This window comes from Dama dama, chromosome 26, assembly GCF_033118175.1.
Source record: "Dama dama isolate Ldn47 chromosome 26, ASM3311817v1, whole genome shotgun sequence".
Taxonomy (NCBI): Eukaryota; Metazoa; Chordata; class Mammalia; order Artiodactyla; family Cervidae; genus Dama; species Dama dama.
The window spans coordinates 38,914,937-38,939,135 of record NC_083706.1 but is presented as its reverse complement, the minus strand read 5'-3'; the positions used below and the strand labels follow the sequence as shown (position 1 = coordinate 38,939,135).

General features: G+C 35.0%; 1 protein-coding gene across 6 annotated transcripts in view; it reads right to left on the bottom strand.

Annotated features, from left to right (window-relative positions):
- STXBP5 (syntaxin binding protein 5) overlaps window positions 1-24,199 on the bottom strand; it is a 158,249-nt gene that overhangs the window by 9,098 nt on the left and 124,952 nt on the right. For all 6 annotated transcript variants that reach the window (XM_061130157.1, XM_061130156.1, XM_061130158.1 and 3 more), the window contains 5 exons: window positions 15,103-15,153; window positions 9,476-9,715; window positions 8,037-8,406; window positions 7,564-7,729; window positions 1,367-1,478 (listed from right to left, as the gene is read on the bottom strand). In XM_061130157.1, coding sequence (XP_060986140.1) covers window positions 1,367-1,478; window positions 7,564-7,729; window positions 8,037-8,406; window positions 9,476-9,715; window positions 15,103-15,153 — 939 coding nt within the window. The remainder of the gene's footprint in view (window positions 1-1,366; window positions 1,479-7,563; window positions 7,730-8,036; window positions 8,407-9,475; window positions 9,716-15,102; window positions 15,154-24,199) is intronic.

Below are 24,199 nucleotides of genomic sequence, written 5' to 3'. Positions count from 1 at the left end.
ACATCAGTTTTACTCTTAAGCTATGGCCCTTGGTCCTTGGGGTCCTTTCAAAGAGGACGCGTTATTTATCAGGGTTGCCACCTGAGCCAATTCTGCGAGCCTATCTCGCTGGTCCTAACACAGTTCAGAATTTCAGCTTGTTGCTTTAGATTAGCAAAGTACTCCAGGGCAAAAGTGGCCTCAGGTTGCAATGCTTACCACCTTTCCCCATGTATACTGTCTTCATTATATCGTTAGCTCATTGATGTTTATAAAAATTGAATTTTGTACAGCTTTATCAATTAATCTTGTACAGCTTTATCAATTATTCTAAATTATCAGTCCCCCATGACTTGAAGATGGAGAAGGCAATGGCACCCCGCTCCAGTACTCTTGCCTGGAAAACCCCATGGACAGAGGAGCCTGGTAGGCTGCAGTCCATGGGCTCGCTAAGAGTTGGACATGACTGAGCGACTTCACTTTCACTTTTTCATGCATTGCAGAAGGAAATGGCAACCCACTCCAGTGTTCTTGCCTTGAGAACCCCAGGGATGGGGAGCTTGGTGGGCTGCCGTCTATGGGGTCGCACAGAGTCGGACACGACCGAAGCGACTTAGCAGCATGACTTGAAGAACAGTCTTCATTTTTTAAATGAATTAAAACTGACCAATCCTCATTACCAAGATGACTGACCAATCATTAGGATAAATTTTTAAAATGAAACTGTACTACACTCTTATTTGCTAATATTTAATCTTACAGTTTTTCTAGTAAACTGAACAGAAAAGGAAAATTCTAGTATATTCTAGTAAAAAACAAAGAATAAAAGAAAATAATAATTCAAAAATAGCTAATAGCCCCTATTTGAAAGAAAGGTGAAACATGCATTGATTTACTAGTTCATTCAAGGACCAATTTCCAATTTGTGCCAATTCTATGGAAGATAGTACATGAACTAGACTTTACATTTTAAATAATCTTCTAAGTGCAATGAGAGTAGCTCCAGAGGTTTTGTAAGATAAAATAAATGTTAACATAAAAACTTTTTCGAAGTTAATGTTATCAACTGAAGTCCATTACAGAATTAAAATAATAATAAAAATCATATTTAACGAAAGCTAGAACATATTTTCAAATTACTCACTTAACGCTTATTCCTTTTTAGCCTGAAGCCATGCTGATTTTGATTTGCTGAGTAAAATATTCCCCTGATTTGAGTTAGAATATGGCAGAAAACAATTTTATGCATTTTGCTAAAAGATGGATCCATCAATTGTCGTGACAGAGAGGAAAAAGGTGAACATAAATTTATACACATAAGAAAAATTTACATGGCTTGAATGTTTGTTTTATAGATATATTATCCAAATTAAATAAATCAACTTACACAGTTCTTCTCTATCAAGAGATTGTGCACCACCTCCAAACAAGCCTTTAAAGAATCCCCTGTTTGGTGCTTCAGGTGTTTCTACAGGAGTGAAGAGTTCACCCAACATTTCCTTTAAAATCAAAACAAATTGTAATTGTTAAAGTTTCAGGGACACTAACTATAACCACAAAACCAGCACTGTAAACTCTTTAACTAAAACTTATAACATTAGCTGTTGAGGTTCACAATTAATGAGCACATTTCAAATGATCAGATCTAGAACAGTCTGATTTTGTCAAACCATAAGTTATTAAGATTAACTTGACTAAGAGTAACTTGTTTGCCACTTTGGCTAGATTACTTTCTTCACATTTTAAGCAAAGATGATTTAAGCTTAAACTGTAAGGAGAGTCCAATCTTTATGATAAAGTGTTCATATAACTATAAGTCGTATTATCAAAAATTGGTAACTGTATTAATAACTAGGTCTTCTTACATTAGAAAGAAGAAAATACATTAGCAAATTGAAAAGTCTAGTGTAATGATAGCTGAGTCAGAAAATTAGTAGTTTAGAAAGACACACATCTTTTTTCATAAACATATGCTGGGAACAGAATTATGCCAACATACACCTGGAATTCCAGAAATCTGCCTGAGAGATGGAAAGGCTTCTTTCTAAACTGTCATATTTTCCTGAAATTTTTGTCAATATTCTTCAGAGTACAGAAATGGTAAAGGTAAGTCAGCAGACCAGAAAAACTGCTGACATTTTACTGACTTTGTAGATGAGACATAAAGAGAGAAGAGAAGTTTCTATAAAAGAAGGATGGTAGTAATATTATTTACAAGGCAACTCTGGGAACCTTTAAAAGCAAAATAAAAGTATAGCGAGGCTTGGGATTGCATTTCTGCCCCGTAAAGAGAAGTAGCTATGATAGAAATGACAAGTACACGATTGGTTCCAGGTAGTTCTGTCTGATATTACATTATAGTTGGAGCTAAAAATATGTATTTTTTAGAGTTTCTTTCTTAGAGCTGGGCTAAGCAAGTTAATAAAGGATGTCCCAAGATTTTACTTTTAGATATATTCATATTTCCTTTTTTCATTTTTTGGTTGCACTTTTTGTTTTGTGGGATCTTAATTCCCTGACCAGAGATTGAGGCCAGGCCCTCAGCAGGGAGAGCATGGAGTCTTAACCACTGACCACCAGGGAATTCCCAGATATATCCATATTAAAGTTTCTCCCCAACCAGATTATGAATGGAAGGAGATAATGTTAACGGTATACAACACAGAGTTTCATTTATAAGGCTGAAGTGGATTGAAGGCTTTACATTTAAATTTTCTTTCCTCTGGATTTCTATAAAGTGGAGTAAAACTAGAATGAAAAACTCCCTAAAGTCAATAAATCAAACCTGTTAAAATCCACCACAGAATATAGTAATACCTATTATTTAATTCAAACTTACATTTGCCTGTATAACAGAGGTGATTTTAGACATATTTCCAATCTTTTTTATACAATATTCTGAAGATTGTAATTTAAACTGCATTTATTAAGTTGATACAACAAACTGCAAACAGCTACCATTTGAATGTCTTTTATGCTAAGTCAATAGTAAGACATATACAGACATATATAGAGTCACAGCATAAAAATATGCTCTTTCAAATTTACCTCACTTCAGAATTGTGGTTTACTCTTCTTAATTAGTGTTTAATGATCATGTAATTTTATAAGTATAAAGTAGGATATTTAAAATGCAGAGATTATAGTTGTAAATTAAGAGTCACTATAGTGTACTGGGATGAGTATAAATTGGAACCACATGGACCTGGGTTTGATTCTTACCTCTGCCTTTTACATGCAGAGGGATCTTAGGCAAACCAGTCTCTCAGAGAACTGGTTTCCTTAACTTTATAAAGAACTAATATTAATACTTACCTCTCAGGAATGTTACCAGGATTAAAGATAAGGAAGATTATCTTTAATGAGTTAAAGATAACACAAAATGCCAACATTAGACACTGAGTGATGTCTACATTAAATAGAAAAATCTCCTTTCATATGGAGATGAAACAAATTAGAAAATATGAAGTCATTTATCTTTAGATTAACACTGTGAACATAAATCTTTAAAGGAAGTTTAAAATTGGCCATTTCTTAAAGAGTCTGCACAGTCTGTGGTTAGTATTAGGATTTGGAGAGGAATACTGATGTTACAAAAAGTATGTATTTCCATACCATTGAATAGTATCTTAAATACTTTTCATTTGTATTTAAATAAAAATTTTAATTATGATAAACATACTCTTTAGAACAATTAACTTTAACGACTAATAAACGTTGGTAAAATCTAAATAGATTTGTATTATCTGTGATATTTCTCTACATCTAGTAATAGTAATACATCTGAAACAATGTCTGGAACTTTTAAACTACTCTAAAATATGAAGGTACAGAAGCAAATATACTTGTCTGATGTTAGACAACTGTATCTCATTTGTCATTTGTGTTAATAAATAAGTGATAAAATATAGGAAACTAATTTCACGAATGAGTCAATGCATATGCTTTATCACTTTTTTCTTAAACTGAACTGTAATATTTTATTAGTTGACATTTTATTACCTTCAGATGTACAACATAATGATTCAGTATTTGTATAGATCATACTCCATTTAAAGTTATTATAAAATTGGGCCTTTCCTGGTGGTCCAGTGGCTGAGACTGTACTCCCAAATGTAGGGGGCCCGGGTTTAATTCCCGGTCACAGAACTAGATCCCACATGCTGCAGTTAAAGGATCGATCCTGCATACTACAACGAAGATAGAACTAAGACCTGGAGCAGGTCTTAGTTATAAATAAATTTTATTTATTTTATATAAATAAATAAAAGTTAAAAAAATAAAATTATTATAAAATATTGACTATAATCCCCATGCTGTACAATACATCCTTATAGCTTATTTATTTCATACATAGCTGTAATCTCTCACCCCTATATTGCTCTTCTTTCCTTCCCTCTGCCCACTGGTAATCCCTAGTTTGTTTTCTATACCTGTGAGTCTGTTTCTGTTTTACTATATATATTTGTTTATTTTTTAGATTTCACATATAAGTGATAATACACTGTATGCCTTTCTCTGACTTATTTCACTAAGCATAATACCTTCCATGTCTATATAGGTAACTGGCAAAATTTAATTCTTACTTTGGATAAATAGCATTCCATCATATGTATGTATATGTGTGTGTATATCTATTTATCTATCACATTTTCTTTATTCATTCATCTGCTGATGGGACACTTATGTTCTTCCATATCTTGGCTACTCTAAGAATGGCTATCATCAAAAAGTCCACAAATAACAGATGCTGGGAAGGATGTGGAGGGAAGGAAACTGCTGGTGGGAGTTTAGTACACAGCTGGTGGGAACGTGAACTGGTGCAGGCGCTATGGAAAACTGTTCTCCAAAAACCTAGAACCACCTTATGATCCAGCAATTCCACTCCTGGGTATACAGCTGAAGAAAATGAAAACACCAATATTCACGGCACTATCTCAACACTAAGTATTACATCAGGTGTAGATTTTCCTAGATGCCTTTTAAGTTCCCATTTATACCTTGTGTGACTTTTTTTAGTCAGGAATGGATGCTGAATTTTGTCAACTGCTTCTTGTTTTTTAAATTTACTAATGTGAATTCCATAGATTGATTTATAAATGTGAAGTCAACTCTACATTCCTGGGATAAATCCTATTTGGTTATTATGAATTATCATGACCAGAATTATCCATCTGATATACTGTTAGGTTCAATTTGCTAAAATTTTGCTTAGAATTTTAACATGTATATTTGTAAAGAATATTGATCTATATGTAATTTTCTTTATTTTAAAATCATTGGTTTTGGTAACATGTTCTATGAACATACCATTAACAAGATGGGAAGCATTTCCCCTCTTTAATTTTTGAAAGAGTTTTATATAGAACTGGTACTATTTCTTCCTGAAATGTTGATAGAATTCACAAAAGAAGCCACCGAGGCCTCAATTTTCTTTGTCCAAGGTCTCTAACTTCAATTTTCCTTTAGTATTCTCTGGGTTATCTATATTTTTCTTGACTGAACTTTGGTAATACATGTCTCACATGACATTTGCCCATTTCCTAAGTTTTTCAATTTACTGGCCTACAGCTGTTCATAGTATTTCCTTATTATCCATTTTAATTAGCATTTGTGGAATCTACAGAAGTCACTTCTCTCACTCTTGATACTGGTAAATTTCTAACTTCTCTCTTCACAATCAGTCTGGCTTGAGATCAATTTTATTGGTTTCAGAGATCAAGTTTTTTACTTCACTGACGTTTTCTATCTCACTGATTTCCATTTGGATATTTACTATTTTCTTTCTTCTGTTTACTTTGGGTTTAACTTGCTCTTCTTTTTCAGTTTCTTAAGGTGGAAGCTGAAGTCACTGATTTGATGAGAACTTCTTTTCGCAAAATCGGACATGACAGAGCATACATGTCATGTCTTTTCAAATACAGATGTTTTAGTGCTATAAATTTTCCAAGTGTAAACACTCAATTGTTTTTCTCTATTGCTATGCTTTCAAGTTACTTAATCTTTTTTTCTCTAATGTCTAATCTGTTGTTAATTCCATCCAGTATATTTTTCATCTCTAACACTATACATTTTCATCTCTAGAAGTTCAATTTTGGTCTTTATATCTTCTATGTTCCTACTTAACTTTTAGGTACATATGCTTAGTTGCTCAGTTGTGTCCGACTCTTTGCAACTCCATGGACTGGAGCCCACCAGGGTCCTCTGTCCCTGAGGGTTCGCCAGGCAAGAATACTGGAGTGGGTTGCCATGCCTTCCTCCAGGGGATCTTCCCAACCCAGGGATTGAACCCAGGTCTCCTGCATTGCAGGTGGATTCCTGAGCCACCAGGGAAGCCCAAGAATACTGGAGTAGACAGCCTGTTCCTTCTCCAGGGGCTCTCTCTGATCCAGAAATCAAACCGGGGTCTCCTGCATTGCAGGTGGATTCTTTATCAGCTGAGCTACCAGAATACAGTTCTAATTGTAGTACAGTTATAACTATAATTTTGTTTCACTCTCAGGGTTTATAATATCAGGAGCATGCTTCTAGTATAGTCTAGCTTACTGAAATACTACCACTAACATGTGATCGCACATACTTTCTACTGAGCACTGTGCTGGTAAGAACTTTATGTGTTCTGTCTCCTTTAATTCACAACAGATCCTATGACATTAGATATTTTTATCCTCATTTTAAATATAATGAAGTTCAGACATACTAACTTGTCTCAGGTCACATAACTGTGTAACTAGCAAAGCTAGGACTTAAATTCATACTTCTTGACTCCAAAGCTCATATTCTAAAAATAAGTCACAAATTAAAATTTATAAACCAGCAAAACATGGCTAATTAACTAAAAACTTCCACAATAAAGTTCCCTTAGGTAATGGTTTCTCTAAATATCAATGAATATTTTAGCTCTAATATTTAAAGAGCACTTTTATTTAAAAAGTTCAAGCTAAACTGATCATTTCCAACAAATATACAAGCACATAAAGCACTCAATACTTTTAAAAGATACAGTTTTATAAAGATTGTGTAATCTCTCACAAATAGATCAAAAAAAATATTTAGAGGAAAATTATCAAATCTTATTTCTTCTGATAATGTGTATATATCCTTTGAATATAGAGTATATGAGAAGGAATGACATTTGTCCTAAAATAGATATAATTATTTTCACATCAACATATGTCTTTTTTTTTTTTTACCATTTTTTTTTTTTTTATTAGTTGGAGGCTAATTACTTCACAACATTTCAGTGGGTTTTGTCATACATTCAACATATGTCTTTAAAAAGGATTTTTCCTTTTGTTTCTATATAATAGATATTTATTCTGTGTGGAGAGTGGTATAAAACGGATGTAGTATTTTGTATTTCTTTGACAACACTGGCGAGAAAAAATATGGAATGATGAGATGGAGTCCCTCTTATAACAGGAATCTGATGAAGATACTTTATTACCAATATCAAAGCATATGCTCTCAAATTCTCAAGAAAAGCTTTGAATTTTCTCATGGAGTAGAAGGGATGGATAATATAAGGGACCTTAGAAAATATTTTACCTCTGAAGAAATGATAGTGATAGTTTTGTTACCTACCTGAAGATTCTCACAGGTTTCTTGACTGTAAGTGAGTCTCTGGATTTCTGTGGGTGAGACAAGATACAAGGCTTGCCCGTTGTTGGTGAAGCAGAACGTTCTGGCTATCCGCATGTTGGTAAGAGGCAAGTAATACACATCCAGTAGAGGCCTTAAACTCGGCAAACTTGAGAATACAATGAAAAACTTGTTAACGGACAAGTAGGCTTTAGTTTTGAACAAATACTACAGGAAGTAAAAATGGCAGGGACCTTCTAAACCTCATGATTTAGTGTACCCGAGTGGGAGATAAAACTGACTTCTTTTCCTCATGTATGTGTTCACTAGTAACTGAATGAAAATAAATTCTCAGTGTATATGACTGTAAGCAAATTAAAAGCACTTCTTCCAAACTGAATACAATTCTGCAATGTTATGTTCTGAGGGGAGAAAATGCTGTGTTTGTGTTTAAAAAACAAATAAAAACCTCTTACCTAAAAGTCATAATGTGTCCATTGGCACAGAAGCAGGCAAGGCAGATGCTGTTGCTTAACGATACAATGTCTCCACGAAGCACAAATGAGGTCTCTGTGATGTTCTGCTTGTAAGCACAGTTCTGGGTTGGCAATGAGATCACTTTTGCTTGCTTTTCAGAACATATCACTGCATACTGGTTTTCACTGATTTCCTGAGAAGAGGAGGGAGATACAGAGACAGGTCTTCTTTTCTTCACTTTCTCTTTCTCATCCTTTTCTTCAGGGACGTTGTGTTCCTTCCAGGGTTCATGTGCAGGTGGCACTAGGCAGCCTGTGGAGTCCAGGAAGGCCATTCTCAGGATCGCCCCCTTTAACCTCAATATCGTACCTACAATTGCAATTTCAGTAAATAAAAAGCATTTTACTCCAGACAGTAAATATGTTTATTCCAACCCTGACACATACTAGATGCTCAAAAATGTGTAGAATATATACTGAACCAAATTGTACACTGGCTCGCTGACAGGATTCAAACCGCAAGCTTGACATCTGAATCTGGAAAAAGATCTCAGTAAGTGTAACCAAACTGATAAATGCTGGGATGTCTAGAGCTAGGTCTCATATCCACACCTGGCAAATGTACTACTGTTGAATGTAAGTAGATGGCATCTAGGGCTGCAAGGTCCAATATCGCAGCCCAGCGCCTAGCCATGTGAACTGTGGCTCGTCCACACTGTGGCATGCTGTAAGAGTGAAATATAGGAAATAACTCAATAATATAAAAATACTGATTACATGCTAAAATGATCTAGCATTTTGCATAGACTGGGCTAAATGAAATTGGTTATACTAAAATTAATTTCACTTGTTTGTTTTGCCATTTTAATATGGCTACTAGAAAATTTATATGTATAATATATAAACAAGGAATATACTAGAGAGCAAAATCATGCTTTCTTTTTTCCTCTCATTTTTAATATAGGAAGAGTATAAATTTTTTCTCCTTAAAATTTTTTGTTAAATTGCCTTTTCTAATTCTTCAAAGAAGAAAGACGATCTTAAGACTTCACACTTAGAGATTAAAAGTAGCTAAGTGTATTAAAAAACTGTTCTGTTTTTTCCCTAAAACTAAATATGTACCATCCTTCTGCTTACAGAACATACTATTTCAAGGTATCCTAGAATGCGACAGAACAACAGTATTTTGTTTTCATTTTCTTATGTAGTAATCATTTTAGACACGATCCTAACATTTAAAAAAATGCAAAACTTGATTGGCTGTATAAGTAAATGATATTCTGGAATCTTAATCCATGTATTCCTTCAATTAAAAGCAAAAGACTGTAACTATCTCCATTCAGAATTCTTAGACTGATTCAAACATGAAAAGCAAAAGCTTCTACTAAATTATAGTAAAGCGAACTTTCAAGGGCAGTCCAGCAGCAGCGCATACATACCGCTCGGAGACACAATCACTGGCTGAAGAAGCCTTTGCTCTCCTCCTGGGGGAAGGTTCAGTGCGATGACCAGCACTGTTCCCAGCGTGGTGCCGACCCACAGACACGGGGAAGGGGCTGAATCTGTCTTTCGAGTAAAAGTCTCACAGAAATGAAGAGCAGAGATTGCTTCCCGGGATTCTTTATCAATGCTGGTTACACTTGAGCTCCGTGATCGGCTGAAGGAATTATCTTTTATGTCTGAAATGATTTAAAATGCTGTGAGATTACTCAAGTTATAAAATAATCATGTTTTTAGTTTGGTATAAGTGAGTGAAAGTCGCTCAGTCGTGTCCAACTCTGCGACCCCATGGACCATATGGTACATGGAATTCTCCGGGTCAGAATACTGGAGTGGGTTGCCACTCCCTTCTCCTGGGGATCTTTCCAACCCAGAGATTGAACCCAAGTCTCCCGCATTGCATGTGGATTCTTTAATGTCTGAACCACCAGGGAAGCCCATTTAGTTTGTTATAAATTTTGTCAAATAATTAATCTGCAAAAAGAGAAAAATCTACAGCATATTTAATTTTAATTGAAAAGAAAAACAATTTACTTTTATGCTAACAATTTTGCCCATTGCTCATACATAAAACACAAAGGGAAAAATCCACACTTGTGAGAACTGGGCTGGGGGCAGCCAAGGGGTTTTCGGATGCATGACCTCTGCAGTTTTGGTGTAGCTCTCTGCTGGTATCTTGGCTGCTTTTCCAACTGTAGTCATTACTACCTTTTCTCATGGAGAAGGAAATGGCAACCTGGAGAAGGAAATGGCAGCCCACTCCAGGATTCTTGCCTGGAGAATCCCGTGGACAGAGGAGACTGGTAGGCTACAGTCCATGGAGTCGCAGAACAGGATATGACTTAGCGACTAAACCACCACCACCATCTTTTCTCATGTGCTGCTTCTTCCTTTGTTATAATATAGTTCACAATTAGGCAGTACTAGCAAAGTTGGTATTTTCAATTTTCTAGACTTAAAAAAATGCATTTATAAGTACTCTGATTCTACATTCAAATTTATTGTATGATGGACTTTTTTTCTTCAAATCTGTCCATATGAAAGCCTTCATCCACGAACATTTAGCTTTTATTTTTCTTAAATGCTATTTTAACTGGAATCAACATTCAACTAAGGCATTTTCCATTAACCTGGACAACCAGCACCTGGCTCATTCTTAACCCAATCCCAGGTATATTCAGGGATACTTATAAATTCTACTAATAAGCCCTCTCTTCTCTACAGTTACCTTCCTCTCTGTGACCAATCTTAAGTTTGTTTCAAGCTCTGGCCCCTTTTCTCTTGGAATGCATTTCCAAATGCTCCATGAAATTTTTTCCTGTTATGGCTCACTAGGCAAAATCAAAACACACCATTTCCCCAAGTCTCTAAATTCTTCTAATGGTACTACTTATATTGACAGCAACCCCATTCTCCTCGGGAACAACATTTGACATGAGTTGCATTTTTGGTTCTTCCCTTTCACTTTAACTGTATATCTCTGATGGGATGACAAGTCCTACATTATTCTAATATTTCCATCTTCTTCTTTCCAGGCCTTTATCACCCTTTATCTACAATTCCCAAGAGACCTCCCCACCTTCACTCTGTCATTGTTCTATCACAACACAAATTTTACAAAGTACACTTTTAATTCTATCACCTCTACCTTAAAAATCAACAATGGTTCCTTTTATAGTCTTACTCAGGTTTATAAAATTCTCCACAAAACATCTTCAGCCTACCATCCTGGCCCCTTCTGCCAGTGCTGCCTTGCTTCAGTTCACTGTGGGAAATAAACCAAGCCATTCAGTGTTCTCCAAACATACTTGGCACTTGCCTATGCTTTTTCTTTCTGATTGCTACCCACCTAGATGGTATTTATTCTCCATCTCAGGTACTGTCATCCTCATGAAGTTTATCCTGATTCCTAAAACCATCTATAGTTTTTCTCTTTTGAATCTTGATAGCTTTTTATCTCCCCCATGGCACTAATAGCACATTTGTTCTGTACTTATTTCTGACATGTCTTGGGCCTTGTTCTAATGTGACTGAAAATTTCTTGAGAACAAGGGCTTTTGACTCCCTGCAGAATTTAGCATAGTGCCTTGCATATGAGAGTAGTCAATTGATACTTGCTGAAGACAGACCTAGAGTTCCAAGTATCTAGAGCAATGCGTTTCTGCTACACTACTGGGATATAGTAAACTTTCCAGTAGCTTCTACTCTTCACATCTAATAAGTCATTCCTCAACTTGTATGTTTTCAATGCTATTGTGAAGGAAATGACTTCATAATACTGTGAAAAATGAAAAACACGTTCAAGTTTTCTAAACTGTATTTCATTGAATTAAAAAAGGTATTACTGAATCCTACTTACACCTCCACAAAAGCTTCTTATGGTCAAATTTGGATTCATAAGTTAAAAAAATTCTCCCCCCAAATAATTATATACAACATAATTTCGATTATAGTTAGCCTAGAAAATAATAAAGCCACTAGTTATGACAGCAACATGGATTATTTCCAACTATAGTTTCTAAAAATGCTCTTCTTTTGCCTGGGATTGTGCTTCCTGTTACCGATTATGACACAGGAGAAAAGAACTAGTTAATATAAATAAAACAAATGACAGCTCATTATTGGATAAGTGTAACATGGCAGTGATGCCAATCTTAACTCTTCAGATTTCCACAGTTATTACAATAAAATAACAGAAATTTAAAATTTATTTTCTTTTGATAAAAATATTTTAATAAGACAGACACATACAAGGTGAACACACATACTGACCTATATTATCAGTTGGGACTTAGTGATATAAATGTAAATGTAAATCAGTGATATAAGAAAATATATAAGAATATACATATTCTATTAAAAATATATAAGAAAATCTGATATTGTGAATTTCAATAAAAATTAAGCTGCATAAAAGCTTTTACTGTTATCTATTAAAATTACAATAGGTGATTCACAACAATCTTAATTCAAATGTTAATTCACAGGCCAACAAAACATTTTAATTTAATAGACTAACGATATAAAGTTTATAAACTACAACTGCATTTTTATTATATGACTTCTCTATAAAAATTAGGTTATCAAAGAAACTCCTATAGCTAGATCAATATGGGAAAATGAACTGAATCAGAATCAACTTTGAACTTACAAAACTAAGTTGCTAATTTTACATGTCTGGAACCATTTGAAAACAAGTTAGAATCTTAGCAGTTCATGAATTGTTACTACCACTACACGGCAACATTTGGCAGTTTGAGCCTACCGATAATAGTTGTTTGCCCCCAGTGACTCTCTGAAAGTGAAAGTCGCTCAGTCGTCAGACTCTTTGCGACCCCATGGACTATAGTCCATGGAATTCTCTAGGCCAGAACACTGGAGTGGGTAGCCGTTCCCTTCTCCAGGGGACCTACACAATTAAGAGATCGAACCCAGGTTTCCCGCATTGTGAGCGGATTCTTTACCAGCTGAGCCACAAGGGAAGCCTCTGGCCAGTGTAAAATAATTAACAGTTAAGAATCTCTACCAAAAAATAGTTCAGTAGCATGATGACCTTAAAGGGAAATTATTTAGGCAATATAGGTATTGTTTCAATGCATGTATTATATTAAGTAGCAATTAGCTTAGGGCATTGAAATACATGGGCACACAGTAAAAGATAAGCTGAATAAAAAAAGGTAATCTATAAAAGTACGGAGCACACACTTCGTCTTTTTTCTTCTGAGTTTTTTTTTTTTTTATTGAAGTACAGCTAATTTATAGTATTATATTAGTTTCAAGTACACAATACAGTGTTTCAATGTTTTATGGATATACTCTCTTTAAAGTTATTACAAAATAATGACTATATTTCCTTGTGCTGTACAATATGGCTTTGTTGTTTATTTTTTTTCCATTTACTTTTATTATATATATAAATTAATATATATACATAATATATGTATTAATATATATTAGTTGGAGGTTAATTACTTTACAATATTGTAGTGGTTTTTGTCATACATTGACATGAATCAGCCATGGATTTACATGTGTTCCCCATCCTGATCCCCCCTCCTGCCTCCCTCTCCATCCCATCCTTCTGGGTCTTCCCAGTGCACCAGCCCTGACCACTTGTCTCATGCATCCAACCTGGGCTGGTGGTCTGTTTCACCCTTGATAGTATACTTGTTTCAATGCTATTCTCTCAGAATATCCCACCCTCGCCTTCTCCCAGCACATACTTTGATTAAAATACTTAAATAGTACCTAAGTGTGAATATTCTTTTAAAATTAAATTGATATCATATTTTACTGATTTTAAAAAAGTACTCCTACTTGTGTTTTCTCAGATTTGTAGATACTAAATGACACAAAATCACAGTGTCACAAAAATTAAACTAATAGTATTTAGTGTTACTGAAATTCTGGGACTCTAAGAGTCTGAAGAAAACTCTGGATACTCTTGTTGGGAGGAAAAATGAATAAGGTTAGCTTCAGATACACTTGTGTTCAAATTGCATATTTTATTTTTATAGCGAAGGGAACTACCCTCTTCTCAAAACACGTTATCCTGCATTCTAGAACTTTCTCTGGGTCCCTTAACACCAGTGTTACTACAGGGCCCTACCGGACTGTCTTTCCTATGTTCAGGAATGGAAACTCTTCCTGATGACAGTGGATGGTATTATGCCTACTCATAGTAACACATTTTCTATCACAACTGAGATAAGACCATGGTTTGGAAATGCTAAAATCAGTAAGGTGAGATGGACCAATATCTAAGTCTCTACTATACATAAAAACATAGTCAAGGAATCTAGAGAATTAAAAGTGAGAAGATGAGGTGGGTGAGCAAATACAAAGGAGCAAATCTAGTTTCTAAGACAACATGGGTGAAACCATCCATATGCAGTTATTCAAATAAAAGCAATAGAAATTTCTAAAAGAAATCTGCTTTATATGTACTATGTGAAATCTTTAAATCTTTATTGAAACATCATTTTTCCCTATTCTGGAATATTATTCTGGAATATCAGGAAGCTGTTTTGGAGCTGGATATAAAACAAAAGGAATATGCGAGATATATTCACTCTGCTTTCCTAATGGATAGGTTGTATATAAAGTACTACAGAGAAACAAATATTTCCCAACTTATCATCAAAAAGTAATATTGATTCTTGACATGAGATTCACTGTAATACAGAAAACCAGTCATATATTTTGAAAATATTACTCTCATAAAAATAAGTTAATAAATCATAGTGCTCAAGATAAGTTTTCAGATGGCTAATAGAAATTAATCTAAAAAATCACATACATTTTAATCTTACACTGAATTTTGTTTAAAGTATCTAAAGGATACTTTACGAGAGGATTGAGTAAACATATTATTTTGGTTTGCTTACATTTATAATTATTTTATAATATACAGATGACATCCAAAAGGCTATTATTCCTTAAACAGTCATTTTAAACTTAATTTTCAGTGAAAATCTATTCTATGGTCATTTTAAATTTCCTGACTTTTTTGTCTTCCCATTAAAGAGATTTTTAACTACTGCATATTTTCATTTATTTTACTTACCTAAGTCAGGCTTTAGGTCAGTAGGCAAGCTTAACTTCCTTGACATTTTTGCTGAAAAATAAAATGCACTTTTAAAGTTCTGAAGAATATCTGATTCATTCTTATTTCTATCAATTGATCTTCAAGATAGGAGTGAATGTTTTCATTACTAAATCTAGAGACTAAGATAATTAAAATATAATTAATAATGTTATGGGTGGAAAGTAAATCTTATTTTCAGCTTTTCAAAAAGTTTGTACTTACTTGATATAATATCTTTGAGTGCTTGAAGCTCTCACTTCAAGGAAGCCTTTTAAATTCTGTTAATTATTTCTTAGGCTCATAGGAAAGGGTTAGGCTTTTTTAAGAGAAGCAGTCATTTCTCAGAAAGAAGATGTTGCAGATAAGGACAACAAGAGGCATAAGACTTAGTCTGGATATGTGATATAATACAATCTTTCCATCTCCTCATCTTCACAGCTATTGGGCTCATTCTTTTTAAAGTTAGTATCTTGAATATAGGACAAACCTACATCAAACTGAAGTCTTTGATTACATCACAAAGTATCTGGCTCATCCATTTCTTCATATATGTTAACATCTCTATTTACATTTTAGTAAAAAACAAAAACAAAAAAAAATCAAAGCCATGCTCAGTCTAGAGTATTTACAAAAATGTAAACTACAGATATTTCTATTTGAGATTAGAATATTTAAAAAGTCTATGTAAAAATCTTACTGGAATTCACTTTCCATCCTCAGTTATTGCCTAAATCTATGAAGTGCTTTAAAGTTAGGTGTTTTACTACATCCATTGTTAGTGGCAGTGCATGCGTAACAGAACAGTGCTTTCTAAGTGAAATTTTGAATACACATTTGCGTGTTAATACATGGATGTGTATATGGGGTTAAATTTTGGATGGTTAGGAGATATTTAAAGAACAGACCCTGCTAGTCCATAAGGGCGCCATGTAAACAAAGAGAAATCCAGTCATAGCACATAACTTCCACATCTAAAAAAATGACAAATTCATTGTTAGGGAAGCGGCATTAGGCAAAGTGGGAAGGGATGGGGGAAATCAGGTTTTTATTTCTAAGATTCATTAATCTAATTAGCATCCTTTCAAAAAACAACAAAGCGTCAAATATACGAATCAGTCTTATCCCATTTTGACAGACTTAATCTCAGTTAAAGCATAAAAAGTAACAGAAAACTGAAATAGCCAAATGAAATCTATCATGGCTGATCTCATATAAATGGCATCTGGTCCCATCACTGAATGGCATATATATGGGGAAACAGTGGAAACAGTGTCAGACTTTATTTTTTTGGGCTCCAAAATCACTGCAGATGGTAACTGCAGCCATGAAATTAAAAGATGCTTGCTCCTTGGAAGAAAAGTTATGACCAACCTAGACAGCATATTAAAAAGCAGAGACATTACTTTGCCAACAAAGGTCCACCTTGTCAAAGCAATGGTTTTTCCAGTAGTCATGTATGGATGTGAGAGTTGGACTATAAAGCTGAGAGCCGAAGAATTGATGCTTTTGAACTGGGGAGTTGGAGAAGACTCTTGAGAGTCCCTTGGACTGTAAGGAGATCCAACCAGTCCATCCTAAAGGGGATCAGCCCTGAATATTCATTGGAAGGACTGATGCTGAAATTGAAACTCCAATATTTGGCCACCTGATGCAAAGAATTGACTCATTGAAAAGACCCTGATGCTGGGAAAGATTGATGGCAGGAGGAGAAGGGGACAATAGAGGATGAGATGGCTGGATGGCATCACTGACTCAATGGACATGAGTTCGAGTAAACTCTGGGAGTTGGTGATGGACAGGGAGGCCTGGCGTGCTGCAGTCCATGGGGCTGCAAAGAGTCGGACATGAATGAGCGACTGAACTGAAGTCTACCCAACTCTAAACATTTTCTAAAATGCAACATTTAACTTTTGAAAGAAGTTAGAAGTTTTTATTACAAATCATAGGTACAATGTACACAGACTGATAAATAATATCTACATAATAACTGAAGGAGAAAAACTAGCCTGGTATAGTCTAAAGATACCCTTTTACAATCAGATGTGTATGCCCCTCTAGACCTGACTACTCTGATATGATTAAGTTATTCTATATCTTTAGGACCAGTGCTTATAAATATTGAATGTTGAATGTGCATATCTATCATCTGGGGATCTTGTTAAATCAGATTCTTGTACTTCTAACAGGCTCCCAGGAGATGCTGGTCTGTGGAGCATTAAGGTCCCTAGACTACAAGTAACTTCAAGATAGGAAACAAGATTAATTCAAGAAACCCATATGTAGATACAGTAAGTCCACAGCAAACAATTCTTGAATAAGCTTCAAAATCTTTGTAAAACATGAAATGTCAAGTATGGTGGTTAGGACTGGATTTGGAATCAGACCAGATAGTACCGTGTATCTAATTCAATGAACTACTAGGTGTGTGACCTTATGCCAACCACTTTGCCTCTATAAACCTCAAATTTCACCTGGAAAACAGAGATGGATAATAATGCCAACTTTATAGTTTTGAAGATTATATAAGAAGACATAAGCAAAACTTTAAGCGCAATATCTGACACAATGTAGAGCTGATAAACATTAGTTACTATTAATACTAAACAAGTGAAATAGTTTTCATAAGCTGTAAAATGTTATACATATGAGCCATTAATATACTTGTAAACAGCCCAATATTTCTTTAATTCTACAGGAATTAAATTCCAATTCTACCCTAATTAACTAAAAAAACAAAATGGAAAACAATTTTTAGGACATAAATATAGAATGGCATGTACAACTATAAGCTCAATCTTTTTTAAGTTCATTTCAAAACGTAAATTCAATATATATCTAACTGTAGAAAGAGAAACAATCTGAGTAATCAGTAAGATATGTTTATGAGGAAGGGGAGAGGGGAAGTGCTGGAGGGAAAAGATTTAATTCCTCAGCATTTCCTGTATAATTTGCATTCATGTCTTCAGGCTCCTAGCCCTTTCTTTTGTAGTCTCCATCTAAACTCAGCTGATGAACTGATCACGTCATTTCAGATACTGAATTTTTCCATAGTAGTATTTCAACTTTAAAGTTTTAATTTTATCTGCTGATATTCTCCATCTTGTTCACTATGACCACTTTCCCACTTTAGTACTTGCACATATTACAGCAGCTGTTTTAAAACTCTTGGTTGCTAATTTCAACATATAGGCCAGCTTGTGGTCTGTTTCTATTGAATTATTTTTAAAATTCTTGATTATGGGTCATATTGAGTTGGACAAAAAAATTAGTTCGGGTTTTCTCATAAGCACCTACAGAAAACCTGAACTTTTTGGCCAACCCAATACTTCTTGTGATTTTGAATCTTTATTTCACATGCCCAGGACCTTTTGATTGAATGTGGACATAAGCTTTGACTGAATAGTGGACAATATGTTGAAGTTGAGTATGGATTATATCATCAACCTTAACAGGTGTTGAGTTTTAGTCTGTCATGCAGTTAAATTCCTGGTGGATCCTTCTGATCACTCTTGGTTTTATTCTTTATTAGGGTGGGTCTATATCAGTTAGAACTTTGTTTTAGGGTACGGCTTTCATGCTAAGAAGTGATCCTTACTCTTAATAAGTGGCCTTTCTGGGATTTCAACAGAATGACTGAGGTGATCAGCAAGGTTTCACTACATCTATTCCTAGCACCACATGACTTCTCGTGTCAGCGGGCAGCTCTCAGCCTCACAGCAGGGGCCTGAGGCCTGCTGGTGGAGTCTCGACCAGCTCACATGCGGCCCAGGCCGAAGGCAAGGACCTACACTGAACCTACACACAAGACTTCTAGGAATGCCCCCTGGAGCAGTTCCTTTCTCTCCGGTGTCCACCCTCACAAGTTCAAGTCACTTTAGCAGCCCAGAACTTCCATTTCTTCCTCCTTAGCCTACTGAGGCTACAATTCCAGTTGGGTTCGAATCACTCTGCAGGGCAACAGGAAAGTACTCTCCCGTCAGAGAGAGCTGGGGCAATCGTGTGGCTCACCTCATGTCCTTTCTTCTCTTGAGGATGACAGTCCTGGATTGCTCAATGACTAGAAATCAGAGCCGCATGGATTTTTACTAGTTTTACTATTGTTTTCTGTGAGACACTAGGTTCCAAACCTAAATTTAGGCCAAACGTTTCTATCTTTCAGTTTTGGTAACTATTTCTGAGGAATATCTTTGTTCTCAGGTCTGTTTAGCCAGCCTCCATGGTGGCGGTCCACAAGAGGGGGATCCATCTCTGGAGAACCTATAGTTAATCCTCCTGCTTACAAACTGTATCCTGTTTGTAAATTTATGAGCAAGCAGCTGCAGACTTTATCCAGCACTTCCTGGAGATCATATTTTTACTTTTCAGGAGTCTCAGAAGCACTTGCCAACACAGTTATCTAGTCAGTTGATTTTATCACCCTGGCAAAGAAACTTCTGTCCATGCTTTGAAGTTATCCAGCTTCCAATGAGGTCTTCAAACTGAAAACATATCATCTGAATGAGTTCCTGGAAGGCAAATTGTCTGTTTTTCTCTTCTTCATTTGTGTATTCTTCAACTCTTGCCCCTGAAACCCAGTACCTTTCTTGTTTTGAAATCCTTTGTCACTAGAAGCTATAAAATAGCTCTCATTTTCTATGCCTTTGTCCACAGTAGAAACAATGGAATGGCAGTAAAGAAGTTTATTCAATTTGGAGAAAACTGCAGTCAGAGATATATCTCAGCAGGCTGCTAACCCATCTCTGCTCTCTCTCTTTATAAATCTGAATGAGAATATCAAGCTGGCTGGCTGAACTAAGCAGTAAAGAGCTGCATTTGCTTGGAAAGAATAATGAAGTTATACTTGATCACAATAATCATGTCTGCAATAGTGGTTTCAATACCAATGAAAGATGCGTGATGTTGAAGAAAAGCAAATCTTGAGGCAAGGGGATTGGCTGGACCATTATATTAGAGATGACAGCTCTGTCATGGTTGATGCTTTTTAGTTCTTTACAAAGAAAAGTTTCTCTGTTACAGAGATTCTTACTGCTTCTCTGAATTTAAACAGATGCTTTGTAATTTTCCTTTAGCTTCTCTACCCACTGTGTTTCACATTTTATTTTTCTAAGGACAATTTCTTAAAGGAAAACAGAACTATAACTTCTGCTTTTTAGAATGTGACTTTTATATTAAACAACATACCCACAATACAAGGTAAAATGACTTCTTCTAATGACACTATGAAGAAGATGCCAAAAAAGCAAACGGATCTTTATTATCGAGAAAGGTTCAATAGTTAGAATAAAGTGGCAAGATCACTTTTCTCACCTGCAGAGATCCAATGCAGCTCTTTTCAAGGATAATGTTTAAAATGTATGCATATTAAATAAGAGCAATCAGAACTTAAAAAAAAAAAAAAGACTAAAAATCAGCTTGTAGGATAGAGCAAGTGATCCCAGGGGAAAATGGGACCAAGAAATAGAAACTCTCCTATCACACATTATTTTAATAGCTATTAGAACTAATAATATCCATTTCTACCTCCCATGCTAGAATATAAATTGCTAATTTGGGAGCAATCTATTTTGCAAAATACTGCATCCATGTATATGTGTCTAGCTCTTAGTGTGCATGTTCAATAAACATGACAATGAATGAAAATATAAACAAAAGCTGTCATTGGAATTTTTAGAAAGAAGCTGAATTTCTTCACAAGTGAAATCCGATAAAGAAAAAAGAGGACAAATTAAATATAAGCTTGTTAATCAAAAAGACAACTTTTGGAAATACAAGACACTTATCGATTACCTAAAATGAAGGAGAAATTTTAAAGAGATACTAATACCTGCCTGGTAAAGACCTGGCTATTATTACAAGCTCTCTTAATTCTTGAACTCCTAGAGGTTTTGTCTTCAATATTTTCCCCATCTCTATGTACTTTTCACAAATTCATAAAATATAACATCCAGGATATCATCATAATTAAAGACATCTCATAGCATTTCCTAGAGAAGGCATTAAACAAACTTAACATAGTTAAGTGCCACGGGCTGAACTGTTCCCCGAAACTGGTATGCTGAAGCCTTAAGCATCACTTAGGGCTTCAGAATGTGACCTATGTGGAGGCAGGACCTTTAAAGAGGTGATTAAGTTGAAATGAGGCCACTAAGTGGGTACACTAATCCAATCTGATAGGCACGTATAAGAAGAAATCTGGACACACAGACACACCAGGGGTTCATGCGCCTAGAAGACAGACTATGTGAAAACACAGCAAGAAGGCAGATAACTGCAAGTCAAGGACAGAGGCCTCAGAGGAGAAAACAGAAACACACACACACAGAAACCTGTCACTGCCTTGATCTTGGAATTCTAGCCTCCAGAACCATTCTAGAGAAAGTAAATTTCTATTGTTTAAGCCACTCAGTTTGCGGTATTTTTCTATGGCAACTCTACCAAATAAATACAGTAAGTAATGACATAAAATAGATCGCCACATTAATATTAATAGTTCTGGTCAAACAACTGTTGACAAAAAATATTTCAGTAATGTAACTTTAATTTGGACTAATTTTCTTTATGTTAGGAAGCAAACAGCAAGTTATTTCTAGAAAGATCACTGTATAGGCTTTGAATTTAAGAAAAAGATGATTCTATAGACACATATACAGTAAGTACTGGTATATAAAACACAGACTTTGTTGAGCAGATTTTATTATGAAATTTGACAGAAAATACAGTCAGAAGCAGAATTAGAGTTTGAACACATGATATGCCAAAGTCCTCAGACTTTAGTCATCCTGAAAAAGAAAAAGAAATTCATTTAGAGGAACTCTGACTTATACAATGGTTTTAAAGTACCTGTCTGTGAAATTTAGTTCTTGACCAAGTAAGGGTAAGTATTAATATTACATAATAATCTTTTTTTCAAAGTAGAAAATATTAAAGTTACCTGTAAAAGGGGTTTTAATGAATACTTGACTCATCTTCTCTTTCAAGACAAGCTTCTGTTCTTTCAATGGCCATATTGAGGATTAAATATAAAGATGAACTTCTACAGATGTAGCAACCACATTTTGGGATGAATATTGGGGGATATAAACTAGAAATATCAGTACTAATTTGTTTTATAATAAATTAGAATAATTTTAAAACTTAAAATTCTACTTAGAACAAAATAAAAAAATCTTAAAATTGTAAACAAAAAACAAAAAAAAATTCTACTTAATTTCATACGTATCTTTTCAAATTCATACAGAAAATTCCAAACAAACCTCTGAGAACTTGTTTTTCAAATTGTAAACATAAACGAAATTGGGAAGAGAGCACAAGAAGAGGCCACACATTATGAAAGCGGAGACATGCTGTAGTACAGGATCAAGAAACTGGGATTCTGACCTTGACTAAGTCATTACCATGTGATATTACTTTGGATATGCATTTGACTTCTTTGAGGCTCAAATTCTTTTCTTGAAAAATAAAAGGGCTGAATTGCTTTAAAATGTAGGATTTAATGAGTCAGCGATTTAAAATATGATTCAGAACAGATTTAAGTCTGTTAGAACACTTAAATATAAAAAAGGAGTAACTGGGACACATGTGGGGGCAGAGTGGTAAAGAACCCATCTGCCAGTGCAGGAGACTCAAGAGACGTGGGTTTGGTCCAGGATTGGGAAGATCCCCTGGAGGTGGAAATGGCCAGCCACTCCAGTCTTCTTGCCTGGAGAATCCCATGCATAGAGGAGGAGCCTTGTGGGCAACAGTCCATGGGGCCGCAGGGAGTGACACGACCGAGCAACTGAGCATGTACACGTGTATAGGAGAACTCATGAAAACAGCACCTGGACATTATTTTCATTTAAACTGACTTCAAAACTTACTTCAGTTTTTGCTAAGCAAGAAAACCAATCATTCCCAAAGTAACAGCTAATTCAGAAATTTGAGAAATTAAAAAGGGCCCTGCAGGTATTATCTTTCTTATATTAACATATACCATATGACAAACGCCTAGTGTAATATGTAGAACTTAGAGGTGCTCATTACATAGAGCTATTACTTCTGCTTGTTTTGGCACAGCACTAATTAAGTGACCTTATTTCCTGACTCTTTATTCTTTAATCTCCAATAGTACTTCCTCCTCACACTTTCATTCCTTTTATATGGATATTAGTAATAAAATGGGACATGGGCAGGATAAGAGACTACAGAATAGAGCTAGGTGTCTACTTTCTGAATAAAGTACTCATAATGAGATAGAATAATCTCATAGGAATAATCTTTAGAGAAGTTTAATCAAAATCTACCAAAGAATGCTAACATCTGGACCATATTTTATTCACAAGTATATCATGAAAAACTTGTTTAATACTTTAACAAAGATACATATTTTAGGACTATTTTTATATAAGCTTGGAATAACAAAAAGCTTTATATATTTCTGAAATTTTATAAAATTTAAATACTGAATAAAAAATTGCTAACCAATCTTATTTTCAAAATGATTTACAGAAATTGCTATGGGAAAGTTATTGATTTTTAAAATACTGGCCATTAAGATTTTTAGTAACAAAAATTAATCATAACAGGCAAAACAATATATGCATAGGGATGCTACAGCTGCATTATACGGTACACTGTGCTGTATTTTTACTGTTAATTCACAAGACTACAGTTATGTCTTTTTAGGCTGTTATTCTTATGCATGAACAAAGACCTCACTGTCAGTGTCATTTACCTGAGTTAACTGTCAGTTAGGAAACAATGAAGCCAGGCTTCAGACAGACAGGTCAGGGAACTCTACTGTTGATGCCTGTTACTTTCACTCGAGTCTGCTCTTTGATAAAGGTGGACTTCCAGGCACTGTATATTTCAGTTGGGTGATGGGTACCGTGATGGCACCCAGGAGCTAGAGCTTAGACAGAGTCTGATTATGAGCCATCTTTTTACTTTTCCAGGTTACCATGTAGATAAAACAGGGTCATAACCAGATGGTCTAGATATAAGTCATATGACAGATTTGTCTTTGAATCCTCACAGGCTTCAGTAAATTTCCTTAAGAGGTAACACAGTCCAGTGTTGAAGAGGACGAACAGTGGAG